The sequence below is a fragment of the Brienomyrus brachyistius genome, chromosome 11 (assembly GCF_023856365.1).
Source record: "Brienomyrus brachyistius isolate T26 chromosome 11, BBRACH_0.4, whole genome shotgun sequence".
NCBI lineage: Eukaryota > Metazoa > Chordata > Actinopteri > Osteoglossiformes > Mormyridae > Brienomyrus > Brienomyrus brachyistius.
The window spans coordinates 13,719,764-13,736,951 of record NC_064543.1 but is presented as its reverse complement, the minus strand read 5'-3'; the positions used below and the strand labels follow the sequence as shown (position 1 = coordinate 13,736,951).

General features: G+C 43.3%; 1 protein-coding gene across 2 annotated transcripts; it reads left to right on the top strand.

Moving 5' to 3' along the window:
* The first annotated feature begins 3,101 nt into the window (after positions 1 to 3,101).
* cd151 (CD151 molecule) lies at positions 3,102 to 16,709 on the top strand. 2 transcript variants are annotated; one of them, XM_049030500.1, is made up of 9 exons: positions 3,102 to 3,314; positions 6,694 to 6,778; positions 6,974 to 7,165; positions 13,226 to 13,300; positions 13,894 to 13,914; positions 14,197 to 14,301; positions 14,987 to 15,145; positions 15,793 to 15,879; positions 16,032 to 16,709. In XM_049030500.1, exons 2-9 carry the CDS (start codon positions 6,695 to 6,697, stop codon positions 16,089 to 16,091), a joined length of 783 nt encoding a protein of 260 aa, XP_048886457.1. In that variant the 5' UTR covers positions 3,102 to 3,314; position 6,694; the 3' UTR covers positions 16,092 to 16,709. The 2 variants fall into 2 exon arrangements, with proteins under 2 accessions (XP_048886457.1, XP_048886458.1); XM_049030501.1 differs by lacking the exon at positions 13,894 to 13,914 and having other exon boundaries at positions 3,105 to 3,314.
* Positions 16,710 to 17,188: the final 479 nt, after the last annotated feature.

Sequence of the window (17,188 nt, the reverse complement as noted above, 5' to 3'; positions counted from 1 at the left end):
CTAATATTTACATGTGCCAAGAAAGAATTTGGTGTAAAAATTTGTTCTGAAGCTACTGTCGTTATAAACATTAGCCATCAAAATCGTACGCAAAGAATTAGTAATATAATACTAAAAAAGAATTGATACTTTATTGATTCCTCATGGGGAAATTCTCTTTACGCCTCACGCTCTGTATGTGAGAGCAAGCTGGCTGCGAAGGGCAGTCACTTGTTGCAGGTCCACGGAGCTCGGGGTAAAGGGCCTCCGCAGATGCGGCGTATCCGGGTCACTAAATCTTAAGCATCCGTGTCTCACAGCCATACGTAAGTCAGGGAGCACCAGGACTATAAAGACCTGGACCTTCGTCCTCTTGCAGATATCAGGAGCGCCACACACCCCTTTCCGGTGACCTCATGACCCCCCCATGCTCTTCCAATCCGTCTGCTGACTTCATAAGAAGAGTCACCAGAGGCATGAATGTCACTGCCCAGGTAGGTACAGTGAATCTCTTGACAAGGTCGACATTCCCCCCCGCAGATAGACACACTACTGATGGCTGTGCCTAAGAAGTCATTAAATGCCTGGATCTTGGTCTTTATCCAGGACACCCGCAATCCCAGACACTCGGACTCCTCGCTCAGTCTCTCGAGAGCTACGATCAGAGCCTCCATTGACTCCACTAAGATCACCACGTCGTCGGCAAAGTCAAGATCAGTAAATCATTCTTTACCAACGGACACCCCCCCAGCTGCTGTCGCCTCAGGCTTGCTTGGTGGGGGGTTTGAGCCGGTTATATGGAAAGTGCTTTGTGACAATGACTGTTGTTAAAAGCGCTATATAAATAAAATTGAATTAAATTGAATCAACCCTTCACATCTGCAAACATTTTGAAACTTCAGTTTGATACTAAAACAGTCGTCAAATTTTAAATCCGTTTTAGGGTGTATGTGCATGCTGGTGTTTGTATCATCCACCCAAACTACATAGTGGAGGGTTAGAGACACCACCCGACAGGCTCACTGTGCCTCATCTCCACCTTGTAAATGTTGGAGGGGTGGTCTCTGTGTCCACAGTGGTTGGTAATGGTCTTGCAGCAGCTATCCGGAACTATCCTGCCTTCAGACTGAGATGACAGGATCCAGGCGCTTTCCTTCCAGTCAGCAGAGCTGTTACTGCCGCAGCACTTAAACTGTGGGAGGAGAGAGAAAGGGGGATGAAGGGAAGGAAAGAGGGTGGGGTCAAAGTAGGAATGGGGGGTGAAAGGAAAGGATGGTAAGGAAGAGGTTGGAGACATGAAAATATACACAAGAATGAGAGGATCAAAGCATGGATTCAGAAGGAGAAAATAAAAATCAGCGCACCATGGCTATTTTGGTGATGTGTGTTTGCCATAATAACCATTTACAGATGACTGATGTTTATGTGTTTAAATAAGGGGAATGTTTACGTTCATATTAAGAGAATGGTTCTCATCCAAATCAATCAGTGCTCAGCTTTATGACCACAACAGATGTTTATCTGATCTCTGGAACTGGATGGTCGTGGAAATATTTGCATGTGGAGTAAACCACATCTCTCCGCCTTTGATCACATGCTGGGATTTTTGGCTGGCAAATGATGACTGCCGCCTGGCGTGGGCACACCTGCTGAAGCTGTGAAGCTTACTGTAACCGTCAGTCATTCGCCACTGATCTCTTAATGGTTCAGAAAGCTGGCTACACTCAAGATGGGCCACACTTTGGAGGTACGACTAATGACTGGGAGACACAGATGTTCTTAACTTATGTTCCCAGGTTATCCTGTGTTCTTGGCCTAAGAAGGTAACATAGGAGCAGTGAAAAGGTAAATGGAAAGATCAGAGATGACTGTTGACCTGAATGCTGAGAGCAATTTCTCAGAATCTGTTACAGGTCCTGAAATTCCCATCTCCAGTGAATCCTGCTGATCCACACATGTTTGTAGATGGAGGCCCCATGTTCTCTCCATGTTTATGTAGGTTTCCTCTGATTGCTCTGGATTCCTTCCATAGTACAAAGGTGCCTGGCTCCTATAAACTGGACTCACTAATTAGTTATAATTCATTAATTCGCTGTTGTAATGTGTATACTTATTTACATGTTTTACACAGTTTTTCCATTACTATGACATGTCTAAACTTTCACATACTCATGTCTATAATTTGCCTCTGGATATTCTATTAAGAACTTTAATTGATTACAATGATGGTGCAGTGGTTAGCACTGTTGCCTTACACCTCTGGGACCCAGATTTGAGTCTCCGCCTGGGTCACATGTGTGTGGAGTTTGCATGTTCTCCCCATGTCGTCGTGGGGTTTCCCCCGGGTACTCCGGTTTCCCCCCACAGTCCAAAAACATGCTGAGGCTAATTGGAGATGCTAAATTGCCCATAGGTGTGTATGTGTGAGTGAATGGTGTGTGAGTGTGCCCTGCAATGAGCTGGCCCCCCATCCTGGGTTGTTCCCTGCCTCGTGCCCATAGCTTCCGGGATAGACTCCGGACCCCCCGCGACCCAGTAGGATAAGCAGTTTGGAAAATGGATGGATGGATGATATGTCAATATTTAGCTATGGAAACGGGAACCAACACAGTTCGTGCTAAAAAGTTGGATGAAGTCTTTTTCCGGGTGCTCCAAACGTTCAGATTCTAATTTATTAACCGTTACAGATCAATGTTACTCATATCATATAAAAATAATATAAATTAAAATACCTTACAAAATACCTCCAACATGCAGTATTTTAAAACTTAATAAACTGTATTTTCACAATTAGACCAACAATACTGTAAAGCATCTATTAAAGTAAAAGCAATAATTACTCTTTAATACGTGGCATTTCAAATATGATGCAGCAAGTAACACCTTACTAAAGGTATTTTCCGCCGTTATCGAAACTTCTAACATTCTGTGCTGAAGATCACTTATTACGAAACATTTGCAGTGAGCAACATTTACATATTATTTTGTCGGAGTAAAAAATGAAACGCATTTAATAAAGCGTTACAAAGAGTTCATTTTTTTGCTTTTTGTGCCTGAAGTGTAATTTAAAGTGCGACTCCGTCCACTTGACGGCGACACACATCCGCAGTGCTTTGCGGGGCTGAGTGACGGTACGGCGGGTGGAGTCTGCGGGACACGTTCCCAGTGCTGCTGGCCGCAGCTTTTTCTTTTTTGTACAAAGGACACCGAGTAAGAAAAAGTGATTGCCGGGACAAGGGAAAGGAAAAGAGGACGACTTGAAAGTTCACCTTCCGGAAAAAAAGAATTACTCAGTTAAATCGGGTGGACTACGGGTAATTACATTTCGGCAGCAGGTAAATGAGTAGTTTTGATGGCAGATTACCAAAGCTATTGTTGGCTGCTTATAAGGGAGATACGTAGGTTGTATCAAAAATGAGCGATTAACCACTTGGTCTTTCTTTAGATATTACTTTCTAAAAACCGCATGTAGATACTTTTAAAATTTGTTTTTCCGCATTCATTCAGCGCCATGTTATTTCTATAGCACGATCGTGATGTTGGTCCTGGTATTTGTGCCTTTCGGCCATGTGTATTTAAGTTACACACCATGTTAATCAGTGGCTATAATTTCCATTACTGTAACTGGTTTGTATGTGCTGGCGTGTTGAGCTGACAAACTATGCATGCGCCTGATTACTTTTGCGTGATAATGATGCAAGTTCAATACAGATCGCTAATGATCTGCACCCCTGTGTATTGTTTTATTGTTTTGTGGCTCTTCCCAAAAACGCTAAGAGTCAATTTGGTGTTTTACTACCAAAAAGAATCACCCGAAACACTGTCCGTGTTGGGAAACGAGGCTGCCCAGATTTTTATATTTTAATTACTATGTCAGATAATTTTTCATTTTGCAGTTTAGATTACACCAATTTTTTTTCTCCCATGGTTTAAAAGCTCTGACTGCAGGGTTTCGGCACTGTCATCCCCACAGAGAACAATCTCTAATGTAAATAAATGCGTTTTTGGCGTATCGATTCCCCTGCCGAGTCGTACGTGGGAATTTATAGTCCCTTGTATATTGCTGTGCTTTTATAAAATACTTATCTACTTAACCTCGAAGGGGTTCATATCGTCTTATGAAAGCTTAAGTTAGTCATCTGATCTTAGATTAAATTGTGCCCCTAAGACAAAGTTTTATAAGTGTTATGTAATCTGCAATTTCTTTATAGATTAATAAAGTATCTCTCTATCTATCTCTCTATCTATCTCTCTATCTATCTCTCTATCTATCTCTCTATCTATCTATCTATCTATCTATCTATCTAAATTCTCTCTCTACTCTGCCTTATTATACATGTTCTTTATTTTATAGACATACTTTCCATCCATCGATCCATTTCCTGCACCTTGTCTCTAGTCTAAAATGTATAAATTATATGCAAGCGTATCTCTGCTTTTGTTGCTTACAAACACAGCAGCTGGTGAGGTAGAGATGTCGGGATCTAACCAAAGGCCTGTAGCTGAAATCCACAATGTGGTTCTTCTGTGGTTCTTTAAGAAGATAGAAACTTCCTTTTGTCCAACTGGTGGTTAAATTAACTGTCCAGTGCGCTCTCATTATAGGTTTGTTTAAGATGCAGTGCTTGTTTATGACATTTTGTTTGGACTGGATTGACAGTGTCTTGTGAGTGGGGGGGTCAGGCTCCGATCAGTGTGGACAGATGGGTGACAGGCCTTGGGGCCTGAACCGTGGTATTGTTGCCATGGTAACTGCAGAGGTGTACTATGGGGAAAGAATTTGTTCCACAAGGGGAGTTGTAAAGTTAAATTAAACAACATCATCTTTCATCCATAATTTAAGGAACAGCCTTCCCCTCCTCCCCCATTCATTGATTCTTTCTTCTCTTGAGGGGGGCAGCTTGAGGAATGGGCCATTGGCTCATTGGCTGAAAACTGGGAGGGGGGATGGGCACTGGGTGCCTGCTTCTATCTGCCAAGGAAGTCGGGGGGGGGGGGGGGGGTTGCTGAGAAGGTGTGTATTATCTTAATGGACTGCTGCAGCAGGGGTGGGGCCAAGATGAGCGGAGGGCAAGTATGGACTCGATGGCTGCAGACTGATTCAGAGCAGGATACCGGGTGGAATCACTGCAGTGATTACACAGGGAATAAGTGTGGTACTGTGTGTGTGTGTGTGTGTGTGTGTGTGTGTGTGTGTGTGTGTGTGTGTGTGTGTGTGTGTGTGTGTGTTTGCGTGCCAGTGCCCATGCAGTGTGTGCATTTTCGGATTTTTTTCATCACTTCCTTTTTACTGAATATGTTTCCAGTTCAGAAGTACCATACTGTGTGGTTGTAATGCCTCACACGACATATCTAATCAGAGAGGGTATATATTATCTGTGAGTAGGTTGAGCAAGTTTCCATGGATAAAGAGTGCTCCACTGGCAGGGACTGCCCAGGCAGTGCGCAGGGAGTGGCAGCTGCTGGAGGTAGGGATGTGGTAGGATTCTGAGGTGTGGTGGGGGTAGTAGTTGCTTTGTAGTTGCTGCCAGCCGTCTGCCGCCAGGTGATGGGCTGTCTGGGGAGAGAATGATCAGACAGAAGGAATGAATGACATCAGAGAGTCTGTCCAGAGGATACTTTGCTACCTGTTTGGCTCGCCCCTGTTCCAAATCTACTTTCCCGGATGTTCCCTTCATGAATGAGGACCATCTACTAATGAATCGTGGATAAAACAGGGCCTTGAACAGAATTAAATACACTATATTGCCAAAAGCATTGGGACACCCCTCCAAATCATTGAATTCCGGTGCTCCAATCAATTTCATAGCCACGGGTGTACAAAATCAAGCACCTAGGCATGCAGGCTGCCTCTACAAACATTTACAAAAGAATGGGTCACTCTCAGGAGCTCAGTGAATTCAAGCGTGGTACCGTGTTACAGTGCCAACTGTGCAATAAGTGCATTTGTGAAATTTCATCACTACTAAATATTCCACAGTCAACTGTTAGTGGTATTATAACAAAGTGGAAGCAACTGTGAACTCAGCCACGAAGTGGTAGGCCACATAAAATCAGAGAGTGGGGACAATGTATGCTGAGGCGCACAGTGTGCAGAACTTCCAGTGAAAGGAACTCTTAATGCTGCAGCATTCAAAACCATTTTGGACAATTTCATGCTCCCAACTTTGTGGGAATAGTTTAGGGATGGTCCCTTCCTGTTCCAACATGAATGTGTACCAGTGCACAAAGCAAGGTCCGTAAGGACATGGATGAGCGAGTCTGGTGTGGAGGAACTTGACTGGCCTGCACAGAGCCCTGACCTCAACCCGACAGCACACCACTGGGATGAATTAGAGCGGAGACTGAGAGCCAGGCCTTCTCGTCCAACATCAGTGCCTGACCTCACAAATGCTCTCCTGGAAGAATCCCATAAAAACACTCCTAAACCTTGAGGACAGCCCTTCCCAGAAGAGTTGAAGCTGTTATAGCTGCAAAGGGTGGGCCAACTCTATATTAAAGCCTGCGTATTAAGAATGGGATCTCATTAAAGTTCATATGTATGTAAAAGCAGGTTCCCAATACTTTTGGCAATATAGTGTACGTGTAATTCATTGTGGCTGCCCTGGACCCATGTCCATGCCGAGTTTTTACAGAGTTGTAGAGCTGGACCATGGAGAAGTTGTTGATGTTATTGTGGATGTTGTTTACAATCCTTTGCCTGTTCTCTCTCAGGATGGGGGCATATGATGAAAAGAAGGAAACATGTGGGACCATCTGTCTGAAGTACCTGCTCTTCACCTTCAACTTCCTCTTCTGGGTGAGATTCTGTCAACTCATGTGTAACCCAAAGCTTTGTCCATACTGCATAACCAGTATTAATAAATTGCCAACGCATATGAACATGTTTCAGGCATTAGCTTAGGAGTATCTGCTAGTAAGACAAGGCTCGTGTATGAAGTTTTGTTCCAGGTGCCATCGTTCCATGAATGTGTTTGGTTTTGTGTTCTCCTAGCTGGCAGGAGGCGCCGTGATGGCCGTTGGGATATGGACGCTGGTGGAGAAGAGTGACTACATCAGCTTGCTGCAGTCCAGCACTTACGCAGCTTCTGCGTACATCCTGGTCCTGGCAGGGGTGATCGTCATGGTTACAGGGTTTCTGGGTTGCTGTGCCACTTTCAAGGAGCAGCGAAACCTGCTAAGAGTGGTGAGGGCTCTCGACACGCAGTTACTGTATTTTCACTAATATGACAAACTTTAACTGGAGCGACAAATTTTGACCAAAATCTGGAGTGAATATCTGCAAAAACACTGTCTGGGTTTGTTACTGTCGATGGAGATTTTATTTTTTTTACCCTAGAGTCATACTGCCCCATTGTTTTACATTTCCTGAATTTTTTTTAAAGAGTGCCAAGGAAAGCACAGTTCTACATGTCTGCATGACTGCATTTATCCAGTCATGGAATGCTCCTTCAGCAATAGCTCCATGGAATATGATGACTGGTGCAGTGGTTGCAGGTAGTGAGAAGGGCCAAAATAGTTTTATGTGTGTATGTGGTGATGGGAGGCTGGCAAGACCGTAAGAACTAGTTATTTTTAAACGAAAAGCCTGTTTCAGTGGGCGTGCTTAGTAGACACCACAGCTCAGCATTGTTGGTTTTCAGTTTCTGTCAAACATACTAATGTAATGTTTCTCAACCCTGCCCTCCGGGATCCCCAGACAGCCCCCCCTCCCAGGTCCTAGCACACATGAACCAGACTATAAAGCAACCAAGGGCACTAAGTGTCTGGTACATGAATACTGGGAACAGGGCTGAGAAACCTTGTCACAGTTTCTGATGCATTTGCAAATTCAGACACGCTTAAAAGTATGGATTACAGTATTTTGGTGATAAAACTGATATCAGGCTGGGAAAAGTCAGGGTCTATGAAATTCAGACACGCGGTATGTTCCCGAAGCCCCTTTGAAATACTGGGAGAACCCAGACTTACTTTGGAATGGTGGCCTAATTGTTAGGGAAGTGCACTTGTGGATGAAAGATTGCTGGTTGAAATCCCCGACCGGCAAGGTACCACTGAGGTACCCTGACCGGGGTGCTTCTTGTAGTCTGTACACCGCAGATTACACCAGCCGGGAAAAATGGGGAGACAAATGTAGACTTGCATGGCAAGCTGGATTTCGACTGGCCACGCCAGGAGATGAGGGCTGGGGTTGCGTGCAGGCAGGCATTTGAGCTGGCAGCACGGGGAAGGAGGATTGGTGGGTGCTGGAGAATGTTTTTTGCTTCTCAGTGGATGAACTGAGTCACCATTTTTGTGAGTCACCATTTCCTTACCCTGACAAAGGGGGGTGTGGGTTGGGTCCACTGCATAGCGGGTAGCAAGAGATGCACAATTAGCACCTTTGTCATAAAAAGCACAGTGCAGGGCTATAGGTGGAAGTATTGGACCTGACTGACTGCACATGTGTGTGTCTCTCTCTCACTCACACACACACACACACACACACACACACAGCAGTATTCTCAGGATGCTGGGCCTTTTGTATCTCTCTTAGGAATACTTGTTGTGTTGGCTTTCCACTTCCTTTACTTTCTTACTGGGCTGACTTTCTAAATTTGGAGTTTGTACTGTTTGTCCTCTCTCCATCTCCCACCACATTCCGGACAGTTCAGGGCTTGTGGGGAAGCACATGCGCACACACACATGCATGCAAACATACCACTGCACGCTACTGGGGGAACTGAAATAACTGTCTGACATTCAGTGACACACTTTCATGAGGGGTCTCTCTCTCTCTGACACTCTCTCTCTCTCTCTCTCTCTCTCAGATGCATAGTTGTGTACAGACAGGAATATCACATTTACATTTGTATGGGTTCATAGTTTCTCTGACAAACGCATGACATTCTCATAATCTGCGGTCACACGGTACAAGCTGAATGCGAACCTGCAGCATTTGCTACCTCATATATGGCATCCAACCACATGAGACCAATGTACTCTTCTCATCCCCCTCGGCTTCACGTTCTTCAGTTTCCCACAACGGTGTCAGATTCTTGATTGCAAAGGAGTAGACACACAACACATCAGTGTAAATGGAGACGCATGGAGGAGGCATCTCCTGTTGCATAAGCAGGACATGAGCATGAATGGCTCCCTCAGTCCTAGAGCAGGGATGTGGCACAGTTCCTTACACCAGTGTTTCCCAACCCAGTCTTCAGGAACCCCTAGACAGTCCAGGTTTTTGCTCCAACCCAGCTCCCTGCCAGACAGTCATGTGAGCCGGGAGGGAGCAAAAATGTGGACTGTCTGGTTCACATCCCACTTTTGCTCTGTCTATGGAGTTTGAATATCTGAATGGGTTTCCTGTAGAGGCTCCTCCCCCAATCCAAAGGCATGCTTTTCGCCTTCTATGAATTACTCTTAGTGTGTGATTATGAGTGTGTGTGTGTTTGTGCTCTGTGGTGGATTGGGATCCTTCCAGGGTGTACCCTATGCTTCCTGCAATAGGCTCCAGGTTCTTCCATGACCTGAACAGGAAATGGTTTTAAGGTAGATGGATAGATAAGTAGGAGGGTGACTTATCACAGAGTGAGGTCTTTATCTAGGATCTGGATGCTTGCCAGACATTTGGGGCTTCACTGTTAGGACTGAGTATTACAGTTGGGTCTTTAATGTGTTTCCTGGCCTTGTTCTGTGGAAGAGACAATGGTGTATTATAACTGCAGTTCTTCACTGACTTGTAAGGACCTTGAGTTGAGCTGGTAATGCAGTGGGTGTAGATAAAGTGGTCTCATTTGTTGTCATGTCCCACAAGATGTCCCAGTGCATAGTTAAGAGCTGACTCAGTACACTCACTCTGTTATGTGGACACACTAGGGTTATGTGTTTTTATGCTGTTTTCATGGATACTAGCTGACCACTGTTTGCTTGGTTGAATAACAGAGAGTAATATATGTTTGGCTCGTGTAGAAACATTCTAGTTAATGTACATTCTTTGTTTTCAGATACGCTGCAGAATTCCATAAACGAGGCTTATGATTTTTGCATATATTACACTTTTTATCTAATCTCCTAGTACTCATCTAGTCTTAGCATGTAATTATGTATGTTGTATATAATCTAGCACTGTTACATTGGAATGACCATTTAATCAGCAAGAAAACAAAGCAATGATTCAAAGTAGTGTTGTTTTGTGTTAGCAATGTCTAGATTTACATTTACTTAATAGGTGTTATTGTCCTAAGTGAAGTACTGCAAATAGCACATTATATGAGAACATGCAGATTTTTGCTTCTGAACTTCAGCTCAGATTGCCTGAAAGTGACCACACATGTGGTAGGGTGCTTCTAGGGGCTCTGGAAATATTGAATTCTTCAGCACTGTCTAGATTGGTAGCTAAATATACAGCATAAAAAATCAAGCGAATGAAACCTTCCGGTCATAATCCCATTTTACATGTTATTAGTCAGGTTTAATTAAGAAGCCCGTTTACTCTCCTTCGTACTCCCGGACCATTATTGTCCCATAGGAATCCTCCTGTCTTTTCGTACTGTTGACTCACCAGTTGTAGAGCTTAATATCAGTACCCTCCTCCAGGTGGGCCGGGCCTGCTTAACATTCCACTTGCGTGACCTTTGACCCTTGAGACACCAGCGAGTCACGAGCTTTCACATGCCGAGCTTTCGGCCGCTCTGTGACTGCAGGTGAGATCACATTTCCCCACCCGTCAGCTGGAGTTTTTTCTTTTCTTCACACATGGTCACACAGAATTCAAACTTCATGCGTGCAACTGTATCGTTTTTACTGGAAAGTGGTGTTTGTTTTTTTTTTTTGTTTACAACTAATTGTCATGATTGTATTATAGAGCTGGCAAGTTTACTCTCCTTTTTAATGTGATGTCTGGCCACCAGCCTCGTTTTTGTTCTGCCAGTGAGGTACTGCCTGGTAGACCAGGTTACAGGGTGTATCTCTAAGTGCCTTGATTTGGACAGTGAGTCACATGAAAAGTATGAGCTGTGAGGGAGAGAGATCTGTAACTTGATCCCAGTTGATGGGAGCCCTGAGCAGGAAAACTCAGGGGCGAGGAGTATAGCATGTGGGGTGGGGGCCCAGGGTGTTACTCCTAGCTAAAACTAACACAGCTATTCCCCCCTCCCTAGCAGCTGATGGATCTGCCATGCATCCTCCCTTAGGCCGTACTCACACTTGGTCCGGTTGCCTCGTATCGTGCCCAAGCATGATTGTCCCCCCTCCCCACACCCCCTGCTGGTTCGTGCTCACATTGCACTTAACGTTCCGGGCCAGAAGTCACTGTGTGAAAACAAAGGAAGAAAAATGTTATCACACAGCACGGTTCATGATTAATGTCTTTATTTTGTCATTCTGGGTGCAATGACACTCGGCCTTCTATAGATTTATCAAGTATTCAACGCAGCAATTTTCATTTAATTATGCTGCATGTATAACAAAATAGTTGGTAAAATATGAGCCTCTCTGAGATTTTGTGTCGTATCGAGTTGTTCCTGGATACTCTCATCAGCCCAGATGCAAAAAAAACCAGCAGCAAACACTGCACCTCTGCCATAGACCACAGTGATCCCTTTGCTACAGTGTTTGTTAAATAATTGTCGCTACCTGATCTGTACAGCCTACCTGATTTGTTCCTTCCTTGTTCGGCTCACACCTGCGCGTGTGTGTGCCGGTCGCATCATTGTCTGTGTTCAGTGCTCGGTCACAGTTCACGATCACGCTGGATATGGTACCCCGTCCAACTGAGCCGTGCCCTGGCCCGCTTCTCCAAGTGGGCCCAGGCACAGTATGGAAATATCACATTAGTTAAACAAACTGGACTTTGGGGGTCAAAAGTGCATGGGCACAGTACGGATTGCCTAGCATGAGAAAACCCTTATTCTCTGATGGCCCTTGACGCTTGACAACTTTAAACTTTACCCATCGCTAACCTTAACCATAAGTAACCAAACAAAATACAGAACTTTTGGCATTTTTAGTCTTTTGATTCCAGTCACAGATTTTTATAAAATTGAATTTCCTCTTTTGGGGACCGAAGAAAAATAACAGGTTTTTATCACAATAAGGGGACAATTGGTCCCCATGGTGTAATATATACTTGGACCATACACACATCAGCAGTGTGTACCAGCAGGGGGGTGACTGCACTGTGAATGAACTTCTTGTTCTAAATCCTCCTGGTTCAGAGAGCTTTATGGTAAGATGTTTAGCAACTGGTTCAGGCCAGAATGTTCTGTTTACACTTAAACACCATCGTAACCAATTGCTTGCTTTATATTCACAGATAAAAAGAAGTTCTTTGATATACTTTTATTAATAGCCTCAGAACAGCTGGAAATAACTTGTTTTGCTGAGTGGCAAGTCATGTTTACGGACTGCCAGTCTCTGGCCCATCCTATAGGAAAGATGTTGGCTCGTAATTAAATTTCTGTTAATTGAAATTGGGTGCCTTATTATCACAAACCTCAGGAAGAGGTTTTTCTGGAACTTGTTTGTAAGACCCCCATGTTCTTATCTGAGAACCTAAGGAACATGAAATGCAGAGAAACCCGATTCAGAGAGGGCCGGTGTGGGTGCGGGTTTTTGGGATGACCTCCCAATCGGCCAATAACAGCGGCTCCCCAGGACTGGAGTTCAGAACCACTGCTTTATTAATGGCTGATTGAAAACCCTCCCCCACACTGGCCCTCTGTAGGTCAGGTTCCGCAGCTCTGCTTGACTGGATAGGTATATATCGGAACAGGTATGTATTGTAGAGGCACGTGGGCATGTTGATGGCAGTGAAGGGCACTCTGTGTCCAGCAGGATGTCGGACTGAATGGAGTCATTTACCTGAAAATAACTCTGAGACACACCCTTGGTATTCCTAGTCTATGTGTTCATATATCCACTTCTTTTTTTAGAGGTTACTCACTGACCAGTCAGACTGTGCGATACCCAGCACCAGCCTCCGAATGACCGCTGACGGAGGTGTCATTAGTCTTTTAAGGATGACTTCCTCTAAGTGACATTAGGTCGGTAGTCGGTACAAACTTCTGCATAAGGAGGTTTTCCCTCTTCGTTCTTGTTTCTATGCCAATGTTATGTACTACATGCAAACTACTGTACATATTTTGTTTTTGTCGTATGCATGTGCCACTGTTTCCAGTCACTAGGTAGAGCTGCTACTTTTTTAACTTCTTAACATGTGAGCTGCTATTCAAGGCTATTTCTCTTTCTCTTATACCCACAGTATTTTGTCCTCTTGCTGTGTATTTTCCTGCTTGAGATCCTTGCTGGAATCCTGGCCTACATCTACTACCAGCAGGTGATGGTTGATTTCCAGTTCCTACATGACTTTCCAGTTCCATCTAATAAAATCACTTTGTGTGTGTGTCCGGTTGTGGTCTGATAATACGATTTTCACAAACCTGGATTCTTAAATGCTTCGTAGGAAGACTAATCTTGCGTTGAAGGCATGAACAGAATTCTGTTAACTGCTCTGCAGCCTCATGTTTTCCATTAATGATCTGTAATGCACCAATTACAGTGTACTTGTCACTGTAATCGTTTTTGATGTTTCTTAATTACTTTTTAGGCACTGTGAACATAACTAAAACCTTCCAGTTTTTTTGAGCTAAGCGCGCCCCCTTCTGGATACATTGTGTCATACGCCAGTCAACTGAACTCAACAGTACAGAATTATATAAAAACAATTTGAACCGTATTCAGATGAATTTACTAATTTGCTGATGTACTTGTTGCTCCTGTTATGACAATGCTGGTACCACACACACACGTTTCCTTTAGGAAAACACAGATATTGTGTTACCTTGTGTGTTCTGTTTAATTTTCATTTCCCTTCCTTTACATTTCCTCCCTGTGTTTTAACCTTCCTCTTCCTCTTCTGCATGCATACAGTGTCTCCCTTTCTGCTACCAGGTAAACCTGCCCTGGCTTCTGTTTCTCTCCATTACTTCACTGTTCTTTCTCAGTTCCAAAAAATGCTTTATTAGCACTGAAGTTTTCTATCCATGTCGCTAATAATGATGCAATACGGACCAAATGAAAACAAATATAATTACTGATAATCAATTTCATGAAAACCGAATAAAAAAAAAAATGCCTTGTTAAAAATTAGAATTTCTACTTGCATGCATGGCTGTAATACAACAGCTAATATGTTACTATACAGCTGACTATTTTTATCTTTTTGCTGCACAGTTGAATGAGGAGCTGAAGCAAAACCTAAAGGAAACTATGGTGCAGAAATACAAGCAGCCTGGTGAGGAGCGGATCACCAGGGCTGTAGACAAGCTGCAGCAGGAGGTGAGGCACTGGGGTGCAGAGACTGGCAAAGTGATATGGGGCCAGTGAGCAGGGCAAGGATCGTTTGGGATGGCACCGTTCATATCTCCTGATGGTCTTCCGTATTAATCTAATGTTATTTGTTTAGGTTCACGATGCTCCTAATACTGCTAGATGCCTGCTTTTAATAGAAAAAAAAACCACACACACACCAGTGATACTCACCACCTGTAGGAGGGGCTATAGGGCTCGGGTGCAGTGCGGATTGGGCAGTGGCCAAAGGCAGGGACCTTCGCGGTCTGATCATTGGCTGCACATAAAAGCTTTTCATACATCTACTTTAGGCTTTGTAGACATTGATATGAACAGTGTAATCTTTGCATATTTGATTACTATTTGATCAATGCTGTACATAGATTATAGTGAATCAAACACCTGTACCATTGTTTATATGTTATACGGCACATTATGTGTGTTCCATTGTTTATTATGGCAAACACACATAAGCAAAATAGCCATGGGCTACTGAGCGTGTTTTTCTTTTTCTGAATCCATACTTTGATCTTCTCATTCTTCTGCATATTTTCAATCCTCTCTCTCTCTGTCTCCATCCTCTTCCTTACCATCCTTTCCTTTCACCCCCCATTCCTACTTTGACCCCACCCTCTTTCCTTCCCTTCATCCCCCTTTCTCTCTCCTCCCACAGTTTAAGTGCTGTGGCAGTAACAGCTCTGCTGACTGGAAGGAAAGCGCCTGGATCCTGTCATCTCAGTCTGAAGGCAGGATAGTTCCGGATAGCTGCTGCAAGACCATTACCAACCACTGTGGACACAGAGACCACCCCTCCAACATTTACAAGGTGGAGGTGAGGCACAGTGAGCCTGTCGGGTGGTGTCTCTAACAATCCACTATGTAGTTTGGGTGGATGATACAAACACCAGCATGCACATACACCCTAAACCGGATTTAAAATTTGACGACTGTGGTATCAAAATGTTTGCAGGTGTAAAGGGTCGATGTATAACTGAATAATTCGTGAGACAAACGATCAATGGCTGATCATTTTTTTAAATTTACTTCTTGAAGCATCTTCTTGGTCGCAGAAATACATTATTACTGCATTTAGTTATAATTAATAATAATTCTGGCTAAAGGTGTAACTTGTATTGTCACACTTATATTCTTGGAAGTACTAATATGTTCATACTGCCGATCATACGTCTCCCACAAATTTCATTCGTGCTTCCTTTTTTTAAATTTATAAACTGGAACCTGGAAAGTTAATACACAGGGGATTGTGCATTTATTTCAACCTACTACAAGTACATGGGCGATAAACCTATGACTACATGATCACATCTTACCATTTTGGAACAGTCAAGGATCAAACAGAAATCATGTGGAAATTTGAGAGATAATGCAATCATTTGAACAGCTGTATGGCAGTTAATGTGAGTACGGAGATATGATAAAGAGAACATCATGCTTAAAAGGCGATGTCTGCTTTTGCAGGGTGGCTGCATCACCAAGCTGGAGAACTTCATACTGGAACACCTGAAGATCATTGGGGCAGTGGGCATTGGGATTGCCTGCGTGCAGGTCAGCTGAGAACTCTGCTGCAGCATCATCTTTCTCTCTCGCCTGAATAAATGCATCATTTCCATAAACATGCATATTTTTGCAAAACGGCTAGGCATTGAGAACAAGCTTGCAGTTTGATATGTGTTGTCGTCTCTCCCCTACGCTTTCAGATTGTGGGAATGGTCTTCACGTGCTGCCTGTACCGCAGTCTGAAAGCGGAACCATACTGAGAGAGCCCTGAGAAGGTCGTCTTGCTGCTGTGCCTCCATCACATAACCACTGTATGGCCTTATGACCAGCACTGCCTCCTCCCTGTTTGTTTGTATATGTGCCGTGTAAATCTGGGGAGAGAGAGAGAGATGCAGTTCCTTTAAGGAGCTTAAGATGTAAGGTCATGGAAACAGGACTGTTCTGTAATCGGTTCCACATTATCTGCACATCCTGTATGTCGAATCCAAAAGTTTACCCTCATACTGAAATGGTCTTTGGCCACTGGAGAGGAAGAAGAGATGGAAAAATGTGTTGTTAATGTTACCTGTACAAATCTTCCATAATTTTAATATTAGATGCCATATTAAAACAATAAGTACCATATTTTTTCTTTTGCTTATTGTAAGGGACATTCATTTAGCACCAGTGTTGCTAAATTGACTCACAGTTGTAGAAATGTTGCTTTCTCACATACTTTTTAAACATCTCACGCCTTTTCAGTTTTTATGTTTAATGAATGAAGTAATTACTGCTTTTATAATGATACTGTTGTATTTAACACTACAGTCTGAGCTATGAGTAACACAACGAATGTAACACCTGTATTTAGCTCACATAAATAATCCTGAAATATCCTATTTTTGTGTTTGATCCTACTTTCCCCCTTTACTTTTATTGGTCACTGTCTTGTATTTGCAATGAAATATTACTCCTACAGAACATTACATTTCTAACTTTTGGGAAAGGCATAAGAGGGTGGAGTGTATGCATTAATACTGATATATTGTATAACAGAAGCTGTGCCTATCCAGGCATCTTAAAAAGAAAGGTCAGTTTCTTTTTTGATTTACAAAGTTGCAGGAATATAAATTTTGATAGAAAAATACTATTTAATATCCGAAATAGAAGCCTAGCTGGAGTGGGAGCAGGAGCAGCTATTGGCTTTAATAAACAGTCCTCCAATCCTCACTGATTATGTCCTTTAACACATAGGAATTCAAATTTAAATGGTTTCACGTTTGGCCCTTTAACTCCAGTTGCTACAGGGACACTGGCTGACCTTGTTCTTAGTTGTATCTTCTAAATAAATGATAGTAAATGTTATATTGTTAATTTA